The 26,155-nt window shown below is 47.6% G+C and overlaps 1 protein-coding gene and 1 long non-coding RNA gene across 4 annotated transcripts in view; one reads left to right on the forward strand and one right to left on the reverse strand.

The window, feature by feature from the left end:
- Positions 1–26,155, reverse strand: part of Gaba-b-r3 (gamma-aminobutyric acid type B receptor subunit 3) — a 231,004-nt gene that overhangs the window by 31,242 nt on the left and 173,607 nt on the right. For all 3 annotated transcript variants that reach the window (XM_077702698.1, XM_077702697.1, XM_077702696.1), the window contains 6 exons: positions 25,888–25,948; positions 23,955–24,044; positions 22,937–23,087; positions 21,749–21,884; positions 18,436–18,552; positions 2,388–2,510 (listed from right to left, as the gene is read on the reverse strand). In XM_077702698.1, coding sequence (XP_077558824.1) covers positions 2,388–2,510; positions 18,436–18,552; positions 21,749–21,884; positions 22,937–23,087; positions 23,955–24,044; positions 25,888–25,948 — 678 coding nt within the window. The remainder of the gene's footprint in view (positions 1–2,387; positions 2,511–18,435; positions 18,553–21,748; positions 21,885–22,936; positions 23,088–23,954; positions 24,045–25,887; positions 25,949–26,155) is intronic.
- Positions 23,962–26,155, forward strand: part of LOC144174180 (uncharacterized) — a 155,306-nt gene continuing 153,112 nt past the window's right edge. Inside the window, exon 1 of the long non-coding RNA XR_013323438.1 lies at positions 23,962–24,011. This is a non-coding gene — a long non-coding RNA (uncharacterized LOC144174180). The remainder of the gene's footprint in view (positions 24,012–26,155) is intronic.

A 26,155-nucleotide genomic window follows, 5' to 3' on the forward strand; every position in this document is an offset into this window, starting at 1 on the left:
TATTACGCATCCCTGGTTTCAGTAGCCCTACGGGCCAGGCGTACATTCACCCCCACCCCCATTTCCCCCAAAAAAACAACATGGCTCAACGCCAATGATAGCGCTTATCAAAACTTGTCGACAGCTCTCATTTCATTATTTTCTTGAAACATCAGAAGGAAAAAAAATTCTCCCGCCCTCCCTCTTTCTGTATTCTTTGTCCCCATTCACGCAAACTGCTGCGAGAAGCACTTTTGCCGCCGTATAGCTTATAACGCGCCTGATGCAATTCCTGTGCGAGCAACACCTTTCGTTTCGCTAGGGCCCCTTCTACCCCTTTTTTGTCGCATCTATCGCGCAATCGGGTCTTTTTCCCAGGAGACGCCTATGACGCCGCAGAGCTAGGCGTGCCGAAAACGCAGTTAGTGACACGGCCACTTATCAGCGTTCTGAGCGCGCGAACGCAACTTGGGCACCCAGCGACAGCGTGAAAGGCTTCTTTCTCTTCGAGTCTACCTTCCCGCACCAGGCAGCTAGGCCACGCTTCTCGACGCGGTTCGCGAAGCTTTTATCGCCACCCGGTCCTCCTTCGATCAGCCTCAGCGAGGTGGGTGTCAAGGGTTACGCCGTCGGGTCGATCTCGACCCCAGTCCGCCTCCCCGTCTGCCCGAAATCAAAAACGCGGTGACGGGCTGTGGGCCACCCCGCAGCGAACGCCACTTTCCCGCGAAAAGCCGCCGTCTCCGCCACTTGCGCCGCACGTCGGCTACCTTTCTATCCGTTTCCCGTGCCCATTTTTTTCTTTTCTTCCCTGACAGTACTGCCTCTTTTCCGTAGCGAGATTCCTTCGTGTTTCTGCATACGTGCCTCTCTGTTTTCACGATCGCCTAGTTTTTGTCGCTGTCGTCAACGGGAGATTGCAACGTGCATGCCGGCAGTTTAGGTTTCCCGGTCTAAACGCACAGGTTTTGCTGTTACCGTGGGCTTTAGCGCTTCGCTTGTACTGACGTATTCACCGGACACTTTCTTAACGCTGAATATGCTGGCTTGTCGTAACTATTGGTAAGCATTCTGTCTCTGTGCGTGCGTGCGTGCGTGCGTGTGTGCGTGTGTGCGTGTGTGTGTGCGCGCGCGCGCGCGCGTGTGTGTGTGTGTGTGTGTGTTTTTTTTTTTGGGGGGGGGGGGGGGGTTATGAAAGACGAAAATAAGTGTGCTTGCCAACTACAATTACTAGGGATAACTTTTTGTGTGGTAAGCTGCGCACCAACAACACGCGGCTTCAGTGCATGCTCTCACCACAAAGATCGGCCATTTTGCGATTTCAGTGCGGAGAACAAATGAACAAAATGATCAGGTTTTACCATTCCGTTCCTACTCCTCCACTCCCCGTGTCCCACCCCTCTTCCGTTGCTCTTCTTACCCCCTTCACCCGAACCCCCCCCCTTCCCCCCCGCCGCCGCTACTCTATTCTCTCTCCCTCCTTCTATGCGCCTCACCATCGCCCACTCTCCTTGCTCCTCCTCCTTCCCTCTTCATATTTTCCTCATCACCCATCCGCACTCCCCTTCCACATCATTCTCGTCCCACCTAATCCCCCTCGCCCTCGTTCCTCCACGCTGTTTCCCTCGCTCTTCTCCCACCTCCCCCTCTATTTCATCCTTCTCATCCTTCCCTTACCGCTCCTATTTCCTTTTACACTCCTATGCTACGGCCCTTTCCCACATGAAGGTACCATGACCCACCGGTGACCCCTAAGGGTGACCTACGGGTGGGTCACTGATTGGTTAACATTGTAGGCTAATCACTGACCCACCATCTAAATATCGTTTAGGTGTCCCAAGGAAGACAATAGTCTTTGGCAGCGTCAGTATTCGGCGGCCGGAATAAGGCGGGTTCAGCCAATAGCTTGGCGCAGGTTAGTCAGCGGACGTCAGCAATACGACTGGTTCGTGGTCCATTAAAGGGCAAGGGTTTCCAGAGTAGAGAAAAGTTCTGAGGCATTGCTCGCAGACACAATAGCAGAGCGGCTGGAAAGTGGTGAGGTGACACGCTCCTCCACGACCTTGAGTGACCTCTGTTTATCATACTCCAAAACGCTATCATCGTGCTGTCTGTGCGAGAGTTCGATGACGCAGGACAGGCGCATCCTAGAAAAGACAGTGGCTAGTACGCTGGTCCCTATTTCCACCACGCAATCGCGACCATGCCGCCCGGCTACGCCGAAGGCATACAAAGCGTAAGGGGTGGCCTCGAAAGAGGTGCCTGCATGCAATATGTCGGCCACCAGTAATTTCGCCACAATGGTTTAGCTCCCCACATGCCTAGTCACTACTTTTCGCGTGTTTCCTCGCCAAGATGCGAGACCGTCGCGTAGAAGACCTGTGACGCAGAAACGAGTCAGCACTTACCTGCATGGTGAGGTTTCGCATCGTCCTCTCCATGGGGTCAAAGGTCACCCAGAGGGTCACAATGGCGCAGTCTATCAAGACCAGCACGCACACGAGCGCTATGAGCTGCTGGTCTTGGAGCAGCTGCGAAAACAAGGAACGGACAGCCGTGAGCAACGTGAGTCCAGACTCGCACTGCACCAGCAAGCGCAGCTAGTAGGCTGGTTTGTCCTGCGTGTTTCTACAAATAAAATGTAATGTTAACTGAACCATGCTGCTGTGTCCAATGTGCGTATAGCCCCTTTTACGATTCAGCGCGCCGCTACCCTGCGCATGCGTGCTGCAAGTTTGGTGTAGTGCGGGGAAACTTCTTGTGCTTGGCGGCAAAGTTCGCCTTCCTCAAACATGCTACGACAAGCCGGAGTGCGTCCGCCGCGCAGGCCCTCGCTGGCGTTGAATCACGCCCGCGGCCATTGCAAAGCAAACGTTGCAAAACAAACATTGCAAAACAAACGTTTTGAGAGTTGAATCTACTAGCGGACGCCGCCTGCGCAGATTTCCTTTCCACCCTCTCTCAGACTCAACTTGAGCCGGCTATCACGAGACCGGGAAAGAGTGTTCTTGTGCGTCTGTGCTTTGTTCGGGCCGCGTGCAAAGCGCTTAAAGGCGGCGATACCGTTGCCGCTTCTGTGTATTAATTCCGACCTCTCAGAGGCTTGAGCCAGCCGACATTGGGGGCTGAACTAAGAGCGCTGCTCTGCCCGTCGACTCCATGCTGTTTCTGTATCGTTGCTCTTCATCTCTCGTCGTGAAGTAAACCAGTTAGGTTCGCTCTCCGTTCTTTGTCGTCAACACCGAGGCAGCTGTTTGCTCGCCGCTCGTCCACCACGCTACCTCTACATGGCGGAGGCGACGGAGCTCGGTACAGGGACGCCTTCGCCAATGCAGCACCCGCAAGCCACGTATCTGGTTTGTTCGTATCATCGAAAAGTTTTATACAACATTCATAGTGCCTGTTCTTTGCGTTTCTTCGGCCTTCGTAGCGCATCTTCGCAGTTTTTTTTTCTTTTTAAACATTTCACTAAAGACTAACCCACTTCTTCACGCATCGGAGGCGTATTTTTATTGCTGCACGTGTGACCTGAAAGTAGTGCAACCATGCGCATATAACCAGATCTTTTTTTCGTTCTCTTTGAAGTTCACCTAGTAAATGAAAATAATGACTGCGTTAATAGGCATATTACGCGAGCTGTCAATGCTAAATTCGTTGGCTTTAACACGGCTTTAACGCGGCCTTTAAAGACTCCAGAATTTTCGAAATAGAAGCAGCGCATGAATAGAACAGCGCTGGCCAGCAGGAAAGCAAAGTAACTTGACCCAGCCGTTTTATTTGTTTTGATTATTTATGTTTTTCTAATACCTTTAATGTTTTCGAGTCCCTTCCCACCTTTATTTTCTAGCGTTTTTTTTTTTTTCCTGGCGCGTTGTGCTCGCAAGGATGCGCTGCTTCGTATTTTGCAGTTGCACCGCACGTGTAAAATTACAGCTGACAGCCACTCTTGCTCTCTTTTTGTATGCGAAAATCTGTAGCATGAGTTTGGAACCAGAGTGTAATTGGCTTCCACTTTGCTTCCATTGTTGGTAAAAGCCAAAAGCGTGCCAGTGCTTGGTGTCAAATCGGGTACTGCCAGTACTCGTCCAAACATGAACTTCGCTCGACCCCCTCTTCCCCCCAGCTGCTGTTTACATAACGTTTAAGCTAACATATAATCATGCACGCGCAAATTTGTGCGTCTGAAACTGTTTCTTTGCGGGAACTACGAGTTCGCATAACGTCTTTCGGAGCGTTAGTTCGAATGAGAGAAAGGCGCAAGTGCGTTTTAGAAATTTAAATTTTCGTGGTCGAGATGCTTACAGCCGTGATTATCGAGCGTAATGACAGGTGTTTCTAGAACGCAGCGCCGAAGGAGGGTGGGGGGAGGGGGGGGGGAGATGTGATCCGGAACAGCTAAAGATGTAAAGTAGCCTTATAGAAAAAAACGGCATGTTTATGAGTGAATTTGAAGTGTAAAGATGTTGTACGTATCTAAGGAAAGGTAGGTTTCAATAGTGCCAAGATGGGAGTAAATAAGGGTATGCGAAAGAAGGAGCGGGGGAGGGGGGACCGGGGTGCTGCTCAAGGGTGAGCGAAGTTGAGGCGTCAGCTACGCTGTAGGGTGCAGCGATGCGCGTCGCTCGGCGCCAAGTGCGCCATCTCGAGCGCGCTAATTTATTCCCCCCGAGAGCGGAAGTTCGCTTCCGCTGCTGGCCCGCTAAAGGGGAGCAAAGTGCGACGTGCGCGGGCGCGGAAGTAATCGCCGAGTCAGAAGGTCTCGCTCGCGTGCCTCATTTGCTCGCCGGTTAAGCAACGCGGACTCGGCGCGCCCTTGCGACCTCCGTGCCCCGCGACTGATCTCGCTGAATCTCGTCGCATTGATTCTGCTGAGACGGCGCGGGACACCTTCTCCTTTTGCGCCAGCCCGGAGAAACGCGGCGCCAAACCGCAAAGACCTGCGGTGGTCGCTCAACCTGTTGCGGGTGGGCGGAGTTGCGCGCTATATTTGATTTGAAGAAGGTGCCTTCCCGTATCGGCCGATGTCAGCGTTTTGAGCTAGTGCGAGAGCATATCGGCGGGACTGGGGAGGCTAACCGTGATTTGTATTGAAATTTCACCGCCTTTATGAGGTATACGTGGGCCCACTTTTGATAGGAGACGAGATAGTTAGGTAGGCAAGCGTTTAGACCGGTATTGGTGGCCCACGAACAATTCGCATTTACATTACGCCAGTTTTATCCCAGTCACGAAGACTGGGAAGCACAGAGTGTGTTGATCAGTGCTAACCACTGCTGACTTTGTTAAGCTGTGACGTAGTTGGTCACGGTAGTCTCGTGGGCGCCAGCTGCGTGGCTTCCCGTAGCCATAAGAGAGCCTCTTCAATTTATTTCTTGGTCACGGGGGCCACGTCAGAGTCGCAGTAGCGTGGCTCCCGCCCACGGCGCTTCACAGCCCTCTTTTTGCTTCGCACAGTCATCTGACTCCTCTTTCCGACACAGGTGCGCGAATAAGAACAAAAGAAAAGCAAAAAATAAAAATCATGAATACCCACTTTATGGTGGGAGCGTGTCGAAGCTGCTCTTTATTTAAGGGAAATACTGGCGGCAAGGGTGATTCCAGTAAGTATAAGAAACGCCATTGGATGGCTCCCCTTTAACTGACCAGCTTTCTTCAATGACTCCCCAATTAGGGCCAGCGTTAAGCGGAAGGGCCGTGTCCCTTAAGCACAGACCTAAATGCCGCCGAGCCGCGTATTTCGCGAGCCCGCTTTAATTATGGTCGTGCACGGTTTTAATGACTCCGAAAATTGGAGATGCCGATCGGTGCTTACGCAGAAGGTCATAACCCCATTTCCCGCTGTATTTGTCCTGCTCGCTTTTAATTCGACCAAGTGAGCCGTACACGAGATAAATTAAAACGCCGGCTGGCACCTCTGGCTGGTCAGTTTTTTCAGGCGGTATCGGCCGCCTGGTCGTGGCGCGCACTGATGCGGGTCATACGAATTTAGTCGATCACGCCGTTGGCGTCGGCTAATCTTAGGAGCTATTATCGTTGCAAGTTACCCTATTGAGCACCGAGCGTATGTGTACGCATTAGGGCTTCTTGTTTGAGTGTTTTTTTTTTTTTTTTTTTAGATAGAGCCCGCAGTGAGCGCAGGGTGGCGTTGAGAGTACACGACGGTAAACTAAGATTCTTTGAACTGAGGTGCTGGACTGCATATGCCGGCCGGTCAACTGGCACGAGTGTTTCGGATTGACGAGTGAATAGTTGGTATAGTTACGGAACTTCCCGGGCTCGCAAAGTGAAGGGAACGGAATTACGCTCAATTTTTTCCTAATGAAACGGAATGAAATGGCTTGGGTATAATAGGTACAATATTGCCGCGAACCATGCATTGGGGTTTTTTATTTATGTTTTCTTTTTGCCGACCGGCTGCGCCGGGCCGTGTTATCCGTGGGCAAAGTGAAGCGCGTGTTCCATTCTTTATGCCGCACGTATTACCTGTTTTGATAGGGAGATTGTTTCAAACTAACGTCACCAGCCTAGAATAATCTTCTTTGATCTACAGTGTTCTGGATGTAATTCGACGGTTCGAGAAACACTCGCGCCAAGAGATAAATTCCCGCTGAGCAAACGCCGCGTAATTCGATTCACCGACACTCGCCTGCGCACGTCACTTTGTTGACTGCTGCTTCGCCGCCTGCGTATTTGAGTTAGGGGAGCACAAGTTCGCTCCGATAAACTTGTTTTTCCTTCAAGACAACTGCGTCGTCTTTGGCTACGTGACAATATACAACATATCGGTAACACTATTGCATAGCGAATGCAACTTTTTATGCTCGTTTTGTCGTAATGAAACTGATGGTTGTCTCTGTGTCGAACTGGTTGGTGCCACGTCAAGGAAAAATCTAGAATTTTTCAGTGATGCCAGTACGAACTCAGTTAATTGCTGCAAGCGAGAAAGGTTCTCGGCACACGACCTAGTTGGCGCAGGCATCGAATGAGGCAAGCAAGTGGTGCTGACTCGGAAGGCAGCCGTTTGTATTCCTTGTGGAACAATGTGACTTGCAGAAATGCAGTACCACGATCGTTACCTGCCCGGGTGAAATACGCTTTTTCTCGAATGCTGCTTTTTTGACTACCGGGGTGTGCTTGTATACCCATGACACTGCTAGCTTATGCTATGCTTCTGAGAACGAGTGTGGCTTAAAAACGCGCGAACTCTGCGGTTAGAAAATGCAAGTTTGGGAGTGCACACCTCCTGGCTCTTTGAGAAACCTGCCCCCGGGATTGTTGACCTGAGCGGGGCGATATACAGGGTGATCAAAATTAAGTCGACAGGCTTTTTTTTTTAAAATTAGGTGCTTAGATTTGCGTGAAGAACGCCTCTACAGTGAGTTTACGCGCTTAGGGGGACACATAATTAGGTGGTAATTATTGATGTCGGTGGCTTAATTACTAAAATTGAAAAATTAACTTTTTAGTCGCTGCAGTAAGCAGGCATGTTTGTATTGAAATGTTGTGCAAAATCGTGTTTCCACGCGATTTCGTTTGGCAGAATTCTTCTAGCGCATCCGTACTCCGAGATGTCGAACTGCGAAGTGTAATTGCCGTTCGCATGATTACGCATTCTAGAGCGCGAAGACCGGCGCAAAGTTCCTCCCTTTTGGGACGTGCCTGCTGTGTACGGGTTTAGTTGACAACCGGGTGGAGGCATAGGCAAAATGGGTAACATGCACCCTTTCTGTTTTGGCTGGCGTCGTCGCAATCTGCAGTACTCGGAACCGCTATCGGACACAGCCCGAAAGGGAGGAGGAGCTTTGCGCCGGTCTTCGCGCCTAGCAGGCGTAATCATGTGAACGGCAATTACACTTCGCTGTTTGATATCTCGGAGTACGGATGCGCTAGAAGAATTCTGCCAAATGAAACTCCGTAGAAACACGATTGCGTCTAACTTCTCAATACAAACATGCCTGCTACTGCAGCCACTAAAAAGTTAATTTTTCAATTTTAGTTAATTAAGCAACCGACATCAATAATTGCTGCCTAATTATGTGCCCCCCTGGGCACATAACATCACTGTAGAGGTCGTCTTCGCGTAAAACTAGAGCCAAATTAAAAAAAAAAACCTGTCGACTTAATTTTGATCCCCCTGTACGTTTTAATGCTTCCTCCGGGATGCTCATACTGAGACATTTCCGGCGTTACAGAATGAAAAAATCGTCGTGCACCCCCTCCCCCCTCCCGTCTAATTGTTGAACGCGAAGATTCCTCGTGATAGATTCTTTGGTTGGCCAATCCCACACTGCGAGTATACGTTAGTCTGGAGTATGTGCTGCAACGTTTCTAGAATACCACAGCAATTCTCGGGAGTGCACTCCGTAGGCCTAATCTTTGGATTTGGGGTGAATGGCGCGAATCGGTACCTGCTGCTCGGTGTTCAGTGAGCAATTTCTTGAGTGGGTGCCGGTTTGAGTTGTTAAACTCCAATATGTGACGTTAGGCCTAACGTCCTAAACCTCAAAATGGGAAATTAGGCCTAACGTCTCGTGGCTAACAGCCTTACGGCAGGCAGTTCCGTTTAGTAAAACTTTACTGAGGTTAGGGAAGGGACCAAAGGGTGAAACTTGGGTGGAGTCCTCTTTCCAGGGCCCCAGAAGGTTGTGCCCTGGCCGCATTTATCAGCTGGCGATGGTCTTCCTAGGCCTCGCTGGCCAGAGTCGCCTCCCATGTTTCTAGTGAGTGAGGTGTACGCAGTTGTCCATAGATTACGGCACGCAGAGCAACGCAATTCTGCACGTATACCGCCGCGGTGGCTCAGTGGCTAAGGCGTTGCGCTGCTGAGCACGAGGTCGCGGGTTCGATTCCCGGCCGCGGCGGCCGCTTTTCTGGTGGAGGCGAAAAGTAAAAACGCCCGAGTTCAAGAGATTTCGGCGCACGTTAGAGATCCCCAGGTGGTCAAAATTAATCCGGAGCACTCCACTACGGCACGCCTCATCGCCTGCGTTGCGTCGGCGCGTTAAACCCTACAATCAATCAATCAATCAATCAATCAATCAATCAATCAATCAATCAATCAATCAATCAATCAATCAATCAATCAATCAATCAATCAATCAATCAATCAATCAATCAATCAATCAATCAATCAATCAATCAATCAATCAATCAATCAATCAATCAGCCATTCTGCTCGTGACGGATTCTTTGGTTGTCGTCTGAGTTTTCCAAACCGCTACGACCATGTCGAAATGGATCGAATTTACATTTCTGCAGAAGAAGTTTCTGGGATTTACGACTATACTGTGCGCCCTATTTTTTTCACCAACCACTGTATGGTATCTGTTTACTTCGGTAGCTCAAAGCCGCGTGGTGTGCTGCCTCAGTGGGATCTATGGAAGCTCAATGTCTCCTTATTGGCCGATGAAATCTTTTGCAGAAGTATTTCGGAGTGTTTACACAGCACTTTTGCAATAGCTGAGCTTTCATTATATCAACAATGGGATCTTTTTAAGAAAGAGGTGCGAAACTCGGCAATAGAAGAGTCAGCTCGTCTTGCGTTTCTAAAACGCTTTCATGTTCGTGAACTTTCCCGTACACTGGTGGACCTTCATGAACTGGAGGCAGCAATGCCTGGATCAAGTATAGATGAAATTAACGTAACTAAAGGACAATTGCAGCAGTATGTTAGTGAAAAATACCACGGTGCATTAATTCGGTCCAGAACACGAAGGTTTTTTGACAGTTATCCCACTCGCCGTTCGCTGTGTGATGAGCGCCAATCGGCTCTTGCAAGGAGATAATTGAGATTAATTATAATGGTACTAGGTATACCGACTCAGCTGATATTGCCCGGTGCATTCCATGCTCATTACAGCAGGTTATTTGGTGGGTCCAATGTCGTGGGTCAAGAGCGTGGCTTTCATTCTCTCATTGGGGCACTTCCAAGGCTTGTGGATGATGGGTGTGCCGGGGTTTCCGGCCCTATTACACTGGAAGAGGTTAAGATTGCCATCTCTTCGCTTAAGACAAACAAGACCCCTGGACCGGATGGACTGAGCGGGGAATTATATCAGAAGTTTTCTGACATCCTTGCTCCAGTCCTCTTGAACATATTCATAGCCGCATACGATCACGGTGTTTTGCCACCAACCTTTTACTTAGGGCACACAGTGTTAATACCAAGAACTGCGGATGAACACAAGCTGAGATCTGTAGAGGGCTATCGGCCAATCTCTCTCTGCAATGTTGACTATAAAATATTCGCCAAAGTTTTATCTAACCGTCTTCAACAGGTAATTTCTAGTTTAGTTGGTTCTCACCAAACGTGCGGTATTCGGAACAGAAGTATTCAAACGAATATACATATTGCTCGTTCTATATTGGAATGCGTGTCTGATTCGGTTGAACAGGTGGCCCTTATCCAAATTGACCTTGCGAAAGCATTTGATCGGGTGTCTCACGACTTTTTATTTGCACTTTTGGAAGCAGCTAATGTAGGTGATGTGCTATATAGAGGCATTCAGCTTTGCTACAAGAATTGTACTACACAACTTGTCGTCAATCGCATTCTCTCGAAGCCAGTTCAGATCAGGTCGTCTGTTAGACAGGGCTGTTCTCTATCGCCTCTACTCTTTGCACTGCACATAGAGATTCTTTGCATTAGCATACAAAAGAGCCAAAGAGTACGTGGTTTTTCGTTAGCGTCATGTGAAGTTAAAGTTCTTGCGTATGCTGATGACATTGCCTATTTTTGTGTTGACAAGCGTAGTGTTCACGAAGCCCTTGCATTGACTAAGGAGTTTTGTGACGTGTCTGGAGCGGTCATGAATATGGAGAAAACGAAGGGGTTTTGGTTTGGCCTGTGGGGAACCAAACCTTCCAAATTTGCAGGTATTAATTGGGACAACACACCGCTTGAGTACCTTGGCGTGCCTTTGCACCAAATAAGGAACTCAGGACCACACTGGTCTTCAGCACTCACGCGTGTCAAGCGTGCCTCGCAGGCATGGATGGGGCGAGAGCTTTTTGTATTTTCCCGTGCGCAAGTCTGCAATGTCTTCTTGGTAGCAAAGCTTGTTTATGTGCTTCAGGTACTGCACTGTGCGCGGGCGAAAGTCCAGGCTCTACACAGAGTGTTTGCTACCTTCGTGTGGGATCTGAATGGGAATCAATGCACAGAAATAATTTGTTTATTCCTTTACGGTCTGGTGGTGTTGGGTTAATGCACTTGTTCGTGCACCAACTTGTGTCTCGGTTTTTCTTCTACAAGTCGGCGGTGCATCCATTTTTACGTACTGTAATTCAAGAGCGTATAAGTTACCATTTGCCGTTTCTCCTTGTTTCTACGGGTGAGGTGAACCAAAAGCCGCTATGGGGTTTTCTAAAAGAAGTTGTGGATACTTTTCATTTCCTTACTGCGCGGTTTTCTCTGGAGTACCTGTTTAGTCTTTCAAGGACGGCTATGACGAACACTTTAATTCATAATCTATTCCCCGTGCCTCTTTATCGCCAGCCATACTTGCGGGACCAAAAGAACAATGTTTTAGACCGTGTCAAGCGTATGTGCGTGCCGCCAAATGCCAAAACATTTTTCTAAGTGCCGCATGACTGATCGGCATGCTGAACCCCCTAGGCCGACCAAGTGCATTTTTCGGGAACAGGCGGCGTTGGTACGGAGCGTTTATGTTGCGCAGAGTGACCAACCAGAGTGGCTGCATCTTTTGGATGCGTGCGTTTGCTTGCCTGAGTTTTGAATTGGTGCCGACCTTTGTTAGACTGACGTGCTTACCCTTTGCTGTATGTTAGTGTTTATATTGTGTGTCAATTGTCTTGGCTGACTTCTCTCTAAAATTTCCATGTATTAAAGAAAAAAAAAGTCGAATAGAGCAACCGGATAGACGCCGGCTTCACAACGCGAGCTTCCCAGGTTCGATTCCAGCCACAGGAAACGCTTTTTAACACGAAAGTTTTTTTTTTTTTTCCGGATACACACAGATTTCACCGACGTCATATCCGTCACGGAAGTGACATCAGTACAATGGAGCAAGCGGCCTGTAAAGACCCTGCACACAGGGTCTTCTTGCGGGGAAGCCACCTTTAGTACTAAGGAAGGAAGGAAGGAAGAATATAGAAGAAAGGCAGGAAAGTTAACCTGGCTAGAGCCTAGTTTGCTATCCTGCACGTGGGAAAGGGGAAATGGGCAAAAAAGAGAGAGGGAAAAAAAAAGAGGAAAAGTTGGACCAGACACGTATGCCCAGCACTGAGGCACTGACAGTGATTGACACTGGAAGCTCTCAGTCTATAGCCTAGTGTTCAAGTTCGTCGCCCGTAGAAAACGTAATAGTTCCTTAGTCGCCTTCTGAGCGGATGACTGAGAAGGCCAGTGGCACAGAATCTTTCCCTCCGAAAATGGCCGCCGAGAGTCCAGGTTCCTCAGCGCTGACGACAGCTTTTTTCTTTCAGCCGAGTAGCGTGGGCACTCGCATAAAACGTGGCGTATCGTCTCCGATGTGCCGCACGTTTCGCACTCCGCCCTTGCTGCCATTCCTATTAAGTACGAGTAAGCATTTGTGAATGCCACCCCCAGCCAGAGACGGCAAAGAAGAGTTGCGTCAGACCGTGAGTACTAAAGGTGGAAGATTCCACATGCGCACGCATTAGTGCCTTTGACCCGCACCTGCAACGTCCCCTTCCAACCTTTAGTACTAAAGATTACTTTATACTTAGGGTTGTTCGTTTTCAGGTTTTATATTTTAACACGAAAGTGTTTTATGTCGGTATACACCAAGATTTCGCTGACGTCATATCAGTCAAGTATATGACCGTAGTACACCTTTGCCATTGCGACCCACCAGCAGGACGTCGCTCGCCAAGCACACCGACAAGACAGCAGCTGACCGGCAAATCATGCTCAGCTTCAGATTTCGCTGCACATTTCGCTTTTGTGTTTTACTGATATTCCCATGACAGAGAAATCAACTAAGGTTTTTTTTTTTTTCTTTCACTTCGCCCACTGTCATTTATCATCATCGTCAGATAAAGTTGGCTTTCCTGCAGGGCGTATTGGCGTACGACGACATCATTGAGGACAATAAAGCTTCACTTTTATAACAAAATTGAGCATCGTAGCCATTCCAAGAATGGGAAAGACTGCGGTTTCTTTTATAATACGAAATTAAAGGAAATGCGATTACACCGCGTTTTAATTGACGCGAGTAGAGTCTGGATGGAATTGGGGCGGGGGCGGTTTCGGCGACGCTTCTTGGCGCATAGTTGAATGTAGCGAATACTAGTGCAAACACAGAACCAAAAAGAAAGCGCATATAATGCTGGGACCGCTTACCTTCACGGGTGTAGGGGAGGGGAGGGGGAGAGAGAGAGAGAGAGAGAGAGAGAGAGGAGAGAGAGAGAGAGAGAGAGAGAGAGAGAGAGAGAGAGAGAGAGAGAGAGAGAGAGAGAGAGAGAGAGAGAGAGAGAGAGAGAGAGAGAGAGAGAGAGAGAGAGAGAGAGAGAGAGAGACGTTTATTTAAATCAAGAGGTGGGATTGTACTGAAGCTCGTCAGTCGATGCCTTGAGTGGGGACGGCATCGACAGTCCTTTGAAATTCGCGTAAGATTTTCTATTCGATTTTTAGTCTTACTAATGGCAATGTAAACGATAAACTTACCTGGGGTCATACAATGTCATTTGGTTTCATTGTGTGTTGTACAGAAAAGTGTTGTGACCCCACATTCTGAACTTTCGTCGTACAGTTCTGTATGCGGGTGCAATGGAGCTTATGTAGGCGCGGGGCATCGGCTATCGGCACGTTCTGTTGAGATGCCCCTTCGAGACCATTCAAGCACTCTTTTACCCCATGGTTTGTTTTTATTTTTATATTTCGGTGTTTACCTTCTTAAGAAAGTGTTTACTGTCGGAAAGCAAATATCGCGGAACAGGAAGCTGCAGACGCGCTTGTTCTCTCTCTCTCTCTCTCTCTCTCTCTCTCTCTCTCTGCTCAAGCCGCTTTGCTGTTGTTTTCGCTTCACAAACACCAGGCTCGTTCTGCGGGGTAATTCCAAACTTAAAGCACCGAAGGGTCGTTTCCAAGTTTTCTTCCGTAAACAAGGTGCGGTGTTCACGCGTGCGTCCTTGTTGCCCGCTTTCCTGCTGTTACAGCGCTGTCGATGGGTTCCCATATTTTCAGCCCTTGTCACCATGGTCGCTTTGCTTGTTTTACCGTTAACACTCTTCCCCGCAGCGACACGAGCTTCCTTTTAGTTGCAGCGCAAGGTAACACATCGCATGCTCGGTATCGACGCAGAACGCAAACAAGCATCTCCCGCACTGTCCGTGTATGGTGGCTCCCAGCTGGACATTCTGCACAGTGAGTGATGGTGCAGCGTGTTGGAAAAGTACTTCAGCGGCAATAAATTGCGCTGTATCTGTTTTTCCCACCGAGTGCGTCACGAAAATGATCTGTACTAGATGTGTATATTTTCGCACTCCAAACTATAACCCCCTCCGCCTCGTACACACCGGAAGGTCATGCGACCTTTCGTTCGAAGGTTTCACCGACAGCATGATTGATAAAAAACGTTTTCCAGTGTTATCCGCCTCCTAAACGACAGTAATAATTTCCAACGTCTTGTCATTAGTGTCATTATTTATGTCTTATCATTTATTACGCCTCTGCCAGAACTGCTCAAACCGTTCAATTTTACTCAATTCCGCAGATTAAAACTATGCCGTACTACACTGCAAATTTCCTGCCTTATTATTCAGCTAATTAAACGCGGGTCTTCGTTGCATTGCCTCAGTTATGAGGGCACATGCGAGGTAAACTTCAGGGAGTTTTCTAAAATAGGATTTTGTAATAAAGTCTACTTTTACGGTTGGTAAAAATATTTACCTCAAGCCAACTTTTGCTTCTTCGCGGAAACTTCAAAGAACGCTTACGCAACCATCTTTAAATATAAAAGTACTCTGATGAGAACTTATTCCCACTGTCACCAAGCAGCATAAACATTTTCGACAGAATTGTTGATGATCACTTTCACTTTTCTGGTTAGGGTCATTACGCCTGGAATGACCCTTCTGGGAAATTATTTCTCATGACGCTGAATCGTGGCTTCGCGAGGTCGGATGTTAAGGATTTTTAGGCGCAATGCTGTGAAAGTTGAACCAGGCCAAATGAAGTTACAACTGAAAAGCTTGGCCGAGGAAAACTATACGTTTACGATTAAAAAGCGTTCTGCAGCGAACACTGTTATGATGCGTTAAGATTGGCTAGCAGGCAAACAAAGTTTCCACCGGAAAGCTTACTTGAAAACATTTTTAGGACAACACACGATGCTATAGGTCAATATACCATCATCTGTGTACTGCTGAAAACGACCCGGCAACATTGCATCGTATAATTATTCCGCCATATTGAGTTGTTACATTAAACATTAACACCCGACGATAATAAATGATTCACCGATACTGCGAGAAAACGGGAACGAGTAATTTTCAGTCGAAAAATGAACGCACCAATTGCACGGTAACGCCTCCTCATAGTTCGCCTTCTCTCAAAAGCCGGAGCAGCAGCGTATTTACATTGACGGCTCCTGCTCAATCAGCTACGGCGACGCGAACGTGTGTTTCCTGCCATGGCGGCATATGGTGCCACCCCACTACGTCGCCCCGCTTCGTCTTCGGAGCGCACACGACGCGAGGACAGTTCTTGCTGTACAACTCGATAATTGTTATTAAAGGGGATTCAAATGAAAACTGTTATGATGCGGGACAGGTTTAGCATTGCTTAACCGAGTTATCAGTCAGAAAGTCGGCCGTGAAAAACTACATGCGTGTCGCTGAAGTGTGCTCCACTGTAAGCACAGTTATGGTGGGGTGAAAATTGAGGGTAGCTGTAAAACGTAGATAACGATGATAAGTTTGACCTAGAGAAACTAGAAGTTTCCCTTCAAAGAATGCTTCACTGTAAGTACAGTTACAATGCGGAAAAGGTTGAGGGTTACTGCTAAATGATGGTGCCGATAAGAAACTTTACCGAGAAAATCTGCCAGCTCGTCTGAGAAGGGTGCTCTGCTGTAAGCACACTTACGACGCGGGAAGGGTTTAGGGTAGCTAAAAGGAGATACGGATGAGAGAGTTGGCCGTGAAAGAAATCATGCACCCCTCCGTCTAACGACGACCATGGTTAAACCCGAAGCTTTCTCGTGAGGGATTCCTTGGTTGTGGTTTGAGTTTGGACTTCGACTCGCTGACGGTTTGGACTTTGTCTCGTTCAGCTGTGGCTTTGACTCGCACGCAGTATGGACTTTTGGCCGCAGCAAATTGATTTTGCTCCTTCGCCATTTCATTTGGCACAAAGCAAGCTTCGCGTTCAACCATCGCCGTCGTTTAGACGGAGGGGTGCATGATTTTTGTGTCTAATTTTGCTCGTCCAGGCACCCAAACTGTGTTGAGTGGGTCCGAAAGGTGCAATCGTATAGACGTCGGCTTCACAACGCGAGGTATCCAGGTTTGATTCGAACCACGGGAAGGGTTCTTTTTCTTTCACTTCTCCCACGATCAGCATCATCATTATCGTCAGAGAAAGTTGGCTTTCCTGCAGTGCGTTTCCGACGGGACATACGCCATCAGTGAGACATATCTTCGCTTTGAAAACTAGAAGTGTACCCTTAAAGGGAGCTCCACTGTAAGCGCGGTCATGATAAGGCAAAGTTAAAGCGTGGGCGAGCGCAGAGAAGCTCGACCGAAGGAAGGTAGGTTTGCCGTTAAAGGCTGCTTCACTGTAAGCACAGTGTTGATGCGGCGAAGGTTGAGTGTTGCTGAAGGGTGAGAAAGTTGGCGGGAAATGTTGAGATGCGGTGAAGACTAGAGCTAGCTTAGCGGAGTTGCCGGTAAGAAACATAGCCGAAACAAGCAGCGCGGGCGTGCGTTGCCTAGCAACCCTTTTTTTGTGTGTGCTGGCGCGACATTCTTGCGTTCCGTGACCTTGATTGCGGTGCTTTATTGCGGTGCAGACGGGGTTTTACGAGGTGTGGTACTTAGCGCTTTGGCGGTAAAAAATTGAGGTTTCGGCCTAAGAAGGCGGTTCACAGTATGCACAGTTATGATACGGTGCAGGCTGAATGTGACTAAATGGTGTTACCGGCGAGAAACCTGCCCGAGAAAACTCAAGGTTTTACTTTAAATACGCTCCGCTGCAAGTTCAGGTACGATGTGGTCGAGGCTGAAAGTAGTCAGACGCTGCTATTCCTGAGAAGTTGGTTCGAACCCAGTTGCAGAGGCTCATAAACCCGACCACCGAATGGTGAAAGGAACTAAACTAATGAAAGCTTTTAAGTTTTGTGGGTGTAAAAGGTTTTTGTTTTTGTTGCCCACTCCCACATATATGTTCTGGTCGGGGTGGTGGCTACATACTGCCACTCGCTGCGCATGACTGTCCATAAGTCCCCACCGTGATGATTTTGTTGCTTTGTCGTTATCACTTGCTATGCAAAGAATCACGAAAAATTTCATTTTTCTTAAGGCGCAAGGTTTTCTGCAATGATATTTTTTTTAAGTTGAAGAAGTACTCAGATATAGAAACGAAACAACAAGTACGCTATGAGTTAACGCTTGAAGGGGTTGTTTCATAGCGAACAACTAGACACAGCGCCAGGACGAGGGATTAAGATAGTGAACAATCCGCGCAGGTGCTCACTGACGGCTGTGCACGTTTGTTGCGCCACGCAGATACAACACCACCAACACCACCACCGCAACAACAACAGCAGCAGCAACAACAACAACAACAACAACAACAGTTATATAACAGTTACACAACAGTAAAAAGAGAACAAACAAAGGACAAAAACAACAGTAATAGGTGTGCACAGATAACCATGGAGCCAACTCTTCGCCTGTCCTAACTCAAAGCTCAAACGGAAGTGCTACGCACTGACATGACACCTGGACTTTGAAGCGCCCCTGAGTGTATGACTGCAGATTAACTCAGGCCATCGGGGGTCCTTAACGTGTACTTACATATTGGGGAATGAAATTGCTGGCGTGGTTGCGAATCGTTCCCGTCACATTGTGCTCAGTAGCGCAATTCCTTAACCACCGAGCACCACGGAGATTTCCGGTCAGTCCAGGGGATATTTGAATGACACTAGGGCTATTTTTCTCGCGCGACGTATTGGATAAAAGCAGTAAGCCTCTACAATTAATATTGTAGATTTCTTCGCACTTTTCTTAATATATGGTCTAATACACTACAGCTAGATTAAACTTATGAAAAATACTAAACCTAAAAGCGTCTCTGGGAATTAAGTGAGACCTGTTTCTTGCAAGAACTGTGAAAATCGCCAAAAACGACGCCCGGTTCAAGGATGGCATAGCGCAGCAGTCGCAACGCTGGTCTCGTGACCCTCAGCCGTCGCAAACGGTCACGACCCGCGAGCCACGCCGGCGCCCGCCGAGGGAAAGGCGACGTACCTTGTTTTTGATGACGCCGCTGGATGCGCGCACGAAGATGTGATGCACCCGGTAGGTCTTAATGAAGATGGCCCCGAAGGCCAGCGAGAAGCCGCCCGACAGCAGGAAGGCCCGGACCTGCGCGGAGGACCCGCCGCCGCCGATGCAATTTCAGGCTTGGCCGGCGATCCGGTGACCCCCGTCCGGTAGAAGCGATGTCCGCCGCGGGAGGGGCGCACCGCGATCGTTTAGCTTGTGCCCTCCGTCTCACTGATCGGTGAAAACTGGCGGAGAGCACGGCATCTGGCCGTGTCAGAGCGACGGCGGGGCCCAGAAGCGCTTGGTGTATTGTGGATTACAAAATGTGCATGTGTACGGTATAAATAAATAAATAAATATATATATATATATATATATATATATATATATATATATATATATATATATATATATATATATATATATTTATGTATATATATAGTTAGGAAATGAGGGGCTCGTTGAGGACATACAGAAAGATAACTCGGCAGTCTACAGTCTACAACGCCAAAGAGGGCATAGGGGTGTTGTTAAGCTATTTTTTACTACGCTTAGTTAACATTTTTTAAACAAACGTAAGAAAGAAAGAAAGAAAGAAAGAAAGAAAAACACGCGCCCAGAGTTGGGACCGAACCCACGACGGTCCCCACTCTGGGCGCGTGTTTTTCTTTCTTTCTTTCTTAGGTTTGTTTAAAAAATGTTAATTTAACTAATCGTAGTAAAAAAGAGCTTAATAACACCCCTATGCCTTCTTTGGCGTTGTAGACTGCCGAGCTATCTTTCTGTATATATATATATAGTCTGAAAAGATAAAAACTCACACAGAGCGCGAAAAAAAAAAGGTTAGTAGAGACAGAGACAAACGAGAAAGACGTAGAAAATAGAAATAAGTTTACTGACGTTTCAGGGAGAGGACACCTTACTCTGAAGAAAGGGAGTCCTCTCCCTGAAACGTCAGTAAACTTTTATTTTTATTTTCAATGTCCTTCTCGTGTGTCTCTGTCTCTACTAACCTTATATATATATATATATATATATATATATATATATATATATATATATATATATATATATATATAAGGGTAGGCAGTCAAGAAAGCCAAGGAAAGCAATGGGGAGAATGTGGTAGGTCATTTATTATCGTTGAAACGGGTACAGATTTTTGAAACAAAGCTGAGAAAAACATGTCCGCCGGGTCCCACCCGGTGGGCATGTTTTTCTCCACTGTCTTTTTTTCTTCCAAAAATCTGTGCCTGTTTTAACGATAATAAATGACCAACCACATTCTCCCCTCTGCTTTACTTGGCTTTCTTGACTGCCCTGCCTACCCTTATTTCTGTAATTATTCAACAGTCTAAATATGCAGGTCCACTGCAGGTCTGCAGGACTGCAGGACTGCAGGACTGCAGGTCTGCAGGACCTGGACCTGCAGGACTGCAGGTCCACTGCAGGACCCAAATAGGCTGTTGTTGTTGTTGATGATGCTGATACTATTATTAAACGAGCCCATCATTTCGCTTTCTGATTCGATATATGTATATATATTGTCGACCACTCTGGTCGCTGGTCGACCATTCTCGACATGTCGTAGACACTCGAGTCACGGCCCGGGGGTTAAAAAAGAGGCCCCCTTTACCCCGAGTAGAACGAGTGGCGCTGGCTACCACCCCCAAGTGCAGGAAACAAAAAATACCTTAACATAAATACCCCAGAAAGTGGAGGGGAAAATAGCCTCGCCGGTAGCGTAGTGGTCATCGCACCAGACCGGTATTCTGGAGGTCGTGGGTTCGGATCCCTCCCGGCGGGCATTTTTTCTCCACTTTCTTTCTGTCTTTCCAAATTCTTTATCTGTTTCAATGACCTACCACGTCCCCCCCTTTGCTTTCCGGGGTTCTCTTGACTGCCAACCCTTATTTATATATATATATATATGTAAGACAGAAATAAGGGTTGGAAGTCAAGAAAACCTCGGTAAGCAAAGGGGAGGATGTGGTAGGTCATTGAAACAGATAAGGAATTTGGAAAGAAAGAAAGTGGAGAAAAAATGCCCGCGAGGCGGTATCCGAACCCACGACCTTCAGGTTCGGATCCCACCTGGCGGGAATTTTTTCTCCACTTTCTTTCCAAATTCCTTATCTGTTTCAATGACCCACCATATCCTCCCCTTTGCTTACCGAGGTTTTCTTGACTGCCAACCCTTAATTTCGGTCTTATTTTTCAACGAGCCCCTCATTTCCTATTCTGATTCGCTATATATATATATATATATATATATATATATATATATATATATATATATATATAGTCGTGAAGTGGAGTCCTTAGTTGCTGCAGGAATACGCACAAAGTAGAAGTACGCTCTTCGGAGACTTTATTTCCAACGTTTCGACCTGAGACAGGTCTTCCTCAGGAATCCTGAGGAAGACCTGAGGATTCCTGAGGAAGACCTGTCTCAGGTCGAAACGTTGGAAATAAAGTCTCCGAAGAGCGTACTTCTACTTTGTGTATATATATATATATATATATATATATATATATATATATATATATATATATATATATATATATATATATATATATATATATATATATATATATATATATATATATATATGTATATATATATATATATGTATATATATATATATGTATATATATATGTATATATATATATATGTATATATATATGTATATATATATATATGTATATATGTATGTATATATGTATATATATATGTATATGTATATATATATGTATATATATATATATATATACATATATATATGTAGACATGCATCGCCATAAATTATGGTGTGTTGTTAATGCTTTGTTGCCAGCGACTAGCTTTGCCTGGCTATATTATTCTTATCCGTCCGCTTGCCAGGATAAGATAGCCGTGAACAGTAAAAATAAAACATACATAAATAATCTCCTGTGGTATTTATTATATACGAGCAACGAGCGCTCCGAATAACAGCGACGCAGTTTTGTCTGTGCTGACAGACACGTTGTGTGCGGTCAACTATGGAGAAATAAAGGTAGCGTGCACACTGCTTTCCGCTGCTGTAGGCGTTCTGCTTCCACCGGAGTTAAATTAACCGTCCATGCTAGCGCTTGATGAACCGCTCCATAAATCGTAGTTTTAAGGGTGTCCCTTTTTCTGGTTATTAACACGCTTTGGGACGCGCATCCTGGGTCCATTCGTTTTTCTTAGCGTACTATATTCGACTAAAATAAACGTTTCTCAATAGTGAGGCATAGAAAAATGCACAGAGTGCACGTGCGCAGTCTCACGGTGCAGAAGACGGCGAAGTGCGTGTCGCTCCCCAGTGTGCCGTGATCCAGGCCGAGGAGCACGATAGCCAGGTACACGAGCAGGCAGCCGACCACCGTCATGTTGTTCAGTTTGGGACTCGACAGCTTGATGTACCTGCGCGAAAGAAGAAGTGGGAGGGGGGCTAGGTCCCTTCCCAGCGCCCATAGGCAACACCGACTCTTCACCGATGCAATTTATTCAGTGATGTCCATCGTCGGTGATATCGGAGGGAAAAGGTAAAAAGGGGGGCAATCACGATGCTTTTCCCCAGCCTTGGAGGCTGCTGGGGTGCAGGCCTCACTCTTCCCCGCACCAGGGCGGTCTTTATTTTTCTAAAGGGACCCTGCAACATTGCTTTCAACGTTTTTTCGAGACCTTAACTGCTTGCAGAACGTAGTCAACCAACACACAAGTAATTGGATTAGGGGGTCGCAAAGTACATCAGCCAAAACTTGCTCAAAAGATTTTTCTTTTCTTCCCAGTCTTGGCGTTCTTCGACCGCTGGAATTACGTCACAACATACAGTGGTGCAGCGGCTATTGGCCGGATTTCCTTCAGCTGCAGCAATGAACGCATTCGGTAGCCACTTTAAAACGAAACCACAAAACCAGGGCAGAAAGGCAAGGCGCATCTGTTGCAACGAGCAAATCAGGCAGTGTCACTCCGTGCTGGCGACGGTAACTATAGCTGAAAGCGCTTATAGGAAGTGCTGCAGAGTGAGTCCCTTTAAAGTAGCAGCGAAGAGCGAGCTGACCAGTGGGGCAGTAGGCAGCAGGTGCTTCTCAACAACAGAGGCTACAATTTTCCTATAAGTTTTGTCACCACCCGTTACGTGGAAATACTAAATGTCTTAGGTGTCCCGCTTAGTTGTTGTCACTGCTTCATTACGTCTATGTGGAAAAGAATCTTGCTTAAATATAAAAAAAAAGATTTGTTGCTCGAGTCAAAGTTGCCTTTCTAGCACTATTGCAATGAAATTATTGACAAATGTGAGTGGTCCGTGTTTATCTGCTGCACCCTACTGTAGCAGTTGGAAAGTTACGTATCCCAAAGAGGGGCGCACGTTCTTCAACAAACTGCGGGAGGCCAACAAAAAAGGTCTCGCCGAGTCGCAGACCAGGCTTGGCATATAGAAGGGCAGCGTAGCAGATGGGGCATGGACGCACTTGCTCTTGCGGTAGCAGAGGTTGAAGGCGAGGAAGGCGACGGCCAGCAGCATCCCGAACACGGACAGCACGGAGACAGAGATGAACACGCTGCGCTGGATGGTCGCCACGCTCAGCTTGACGATGCGCCGTGCCACGGGGGGCTCACCGTCTAAGGGGAGGGGGACACGGGCGTATGCACCGGTTATGAACTCGCCAACGATGATTTTTTTTTTTTGGCGTAAAGTGGGTGCAAGGCTGGTAACGCGTGGCGCCTTTTGACGGGGCTAGTGAGACTACATCATCATCACCAATCACTACCACCATCGCCACCAGCACCACTACCATTACCTCCAGCAGCCCACGAGGTCCACTGCAGGACGAGGGCCTCTCCCATCTACCTAAGCTACACGCAAGGCGACACACCTTTCTGCCACGCATGCGGGAAACAGGTTAGGCGCATACATCGGAGCGCTCACATCTTAGCGTGTGTTTGAATTTCGCGCCGAGTCCACGATGATTTTTTGGAGTGAAATTGGTGCAAGGCTGATAACGTGCGGCGCCTTTTGACAAGGCTGACGAGGCTACCCGCAAGGTTTAATAACACACGTTCTTCCCTTTATACCAAGCATGCAGGAGTGAGGGGGGCGCACACATCGTAACGCCCACCACGTCATTGCGTGCGTTTGAATTTCGCGCGCTTTCAACTCAGCCGGAATCGACCCGGCGGTGCACCTGTGAACGATATTCTGAGCACTGCGGTGGGCGCTGCAAAGCAATGGCGCCGAACTAAGAACACTCGAAACACTGGGCCTCCTCGATTATCAGTCCCGGATCGTCCGCGGACTGCCCGAGACGCGATCCGGCGCTCGTTTTTCCCATGTATTCCTATGAGGCTTCCCGTCCGAGGGCGGTATTCGGACTGCCCGCGGACCGTCCAGGGCTGGTAAATCGAGGAGGCCCACTGATGACTGTACTATAGCAGCAAATGCTAACGCGTCCTGCGCAGCGAAAATATGAAAACGAGTTTTCTTTTTACCCTTCCAGATGATAGGGTTGCACCTGAAGCAAGAGAAGTCCAGAGTCCCAGAGTCAGGTATGTACAGGGCCACCTTGCGAAGAACCCCTCCTGCGTAGTTCACGGCACACTCTCTGGCTTCGAAACATTTTAGCCAATACTCCGGTATTACATTTTGCTTCTAAATGCCAGATTTTGAGGACAAATTAAAACAGCGTGAGCAATAAATGGGCCTCAAGGAGGGGGTATTCAAACAAACATTTGTCCCGCCCACGAAAGTGCAGTAATCGATCGGTGACAGAACTTTAAAGTTCATGCTTTATGTTTATTTCACGAAACTCGCAGGACTAAGCAGAAATTCTCAAAGTTAACGATAACACAAGCCCCAGAACAGCGCATTGCGCGAGCTCTTTGTTGCGACATTCCCTCTTCGTGCATGCCTGCATTATTGCGCTTGCACTAAAGTCGCGTGCTTGTTTTATGCTGCACATTTTGCGCAATTCAGTGGCGTTCGCGCAGTGTTTCATGCAGTACCAGTCGGCGCAAAGTTGCATTACCAACGAAAAGAAAGAAAGAAAGAAAGAGAGGAAGGAAGGAAGGAAGAAAAAAAGAGAGGAAGAAAAAAGGAGAAAAAAAATAAAGAAAGAAAGAAAGAAAGAAAGAAAGAAAGAAAGAAAGGAGGAAAGAGGGGAAGGAATGAAGGAAGGAGGGAAGGAAAAAATAAAGACAGAAAGAGAGGAAGGAAAGAAGGAAGGAAAGAAAGAAAGAAAGAAAAAAAGCCTTACCCTTGAATAACCCTTTATTATTTTTCAGAGAACCTTGTCTACAGACAAGTGGGACCAACAACGAGAAGACTAACAAATTATACCCTTTGGGGCTTCTTAAACACACAAGTTTGTTCAATAGACGCGTCTGAACTATCTACACGAACGCAACAACTGCACGCAACGGGCAGGAAAATAGTTTCGAGAGTTTTCACTGAAGTATCGAGTGTAGCTCATCAGTTCAACACGTTCGCTCATCGCCGCACGAGACTGCGTGCTATCCGCTCATTTGAACCGGGTTCTTTACTTTCTTCTAGCGGGGTGCCGGGGGAATAGAGAGGTTGCACGCCGAAAGGAACGGCGTCGAGAGATAGCGGGACCGGGGACAGCCAAAAACCAACCGGGCGTGTAGCATGGCCGCGCTTGTCGAGCTCGTATTGGATCAAGGGCCCTTCAGCTTCTTGCCGAGCTTCGTTTCATTGCGCTCATTAACGTATGGGCCTGTCCATGCAGCGATACCGACGTGACTAATGAAGCGACCTGCCTGCGCGGTGCAACGATCGGTGCTCGGCCGACAGGGTTGCCCAACAAACTTCGGAGGCACAAAAAGTTTTTTTTTTTTTTTTAACACAAAAACAAAGGGAACTTTAAAGAGCATAAAAGGACGACGCCTTCGACAGACTACGCGCCGCCAGCGGTCGCTGTTGTCTTTGTTTGAAGTTTTTTCGTCAGACGCGTGTTGCGCACTCCGATTTCCGTCTGCGCTTTGTTTTGGATTGCCGAAGAAGCGCCGACGAATCGGCAAGCCTCGGCAACCACGCTGCGGTTCTGTCCTGGTTTTTAAACTCGCTGCTAAGCTCGCGGTTTCAGTTCCACTTGGTTCGCGCTGAGCGTCGCTGTTTTCTTACCTTTTTTGTTACCTTTGTGGCTTCAAAAGCTCGTCTTCATTATTGCCTCGAATGCGGAGAGCCGTAATCAGGCTTAAATTAAGGCTCCATTAAATCCGTCGAGTTGCAAGAGGTTGCAGGCGTTAAACAATACCTCGCGCTGTGGTCGCAAGAACAACTTTTTTTTTTTACCCGAGGTGTTGCCACGGGCTTCTCTCGCAAACTGCGACAGTGAAATTGGAAGCTCGTGCGGATTATCGGCGGACGCAGCGCCGGGATTCGATTTTACTGTAGACCGCTCACCTTGGTTTTGTTGGAACTCCGTGATGCCGACGCGGTCGCTGCCCGAGAATGAGAGGGGTCCCTGGGGGTACAACAGCAGTTGGATTGGGATCGGTTAACTAGATGGCACACGAGTGTTTTAATGCTTCACTGTTTTTTTTTTCATTGGGCAACGTTATGTAAGAGAACCCGCAGGGCAACTGTCAAACCAATAGTTTGGCTGTTATAGAAAATGGTTTCAGGGTCGTTCATACTGGTGCGCTTCAGCTGCAAATCCTCCCCCTCCCCC

The sequence above is a fragment of the Haemaphysalis longicornis genome, unplaced genomic scaffold, assembly GCF_048455015.1.
Source record: "Haemaphysalis longicornis isolate Haplotype H1 unplaced genomic scaffold, Haemaphysalis longicornis Haplotype H1 scaffold_3, whole genome shotgun sequence".
NCBI lineage: Eukaryota > Metazoa > Arthropoda > Arachnida > Ixodida > Ixodidae > Haemaphysalis > Haemaphysalis longicornis.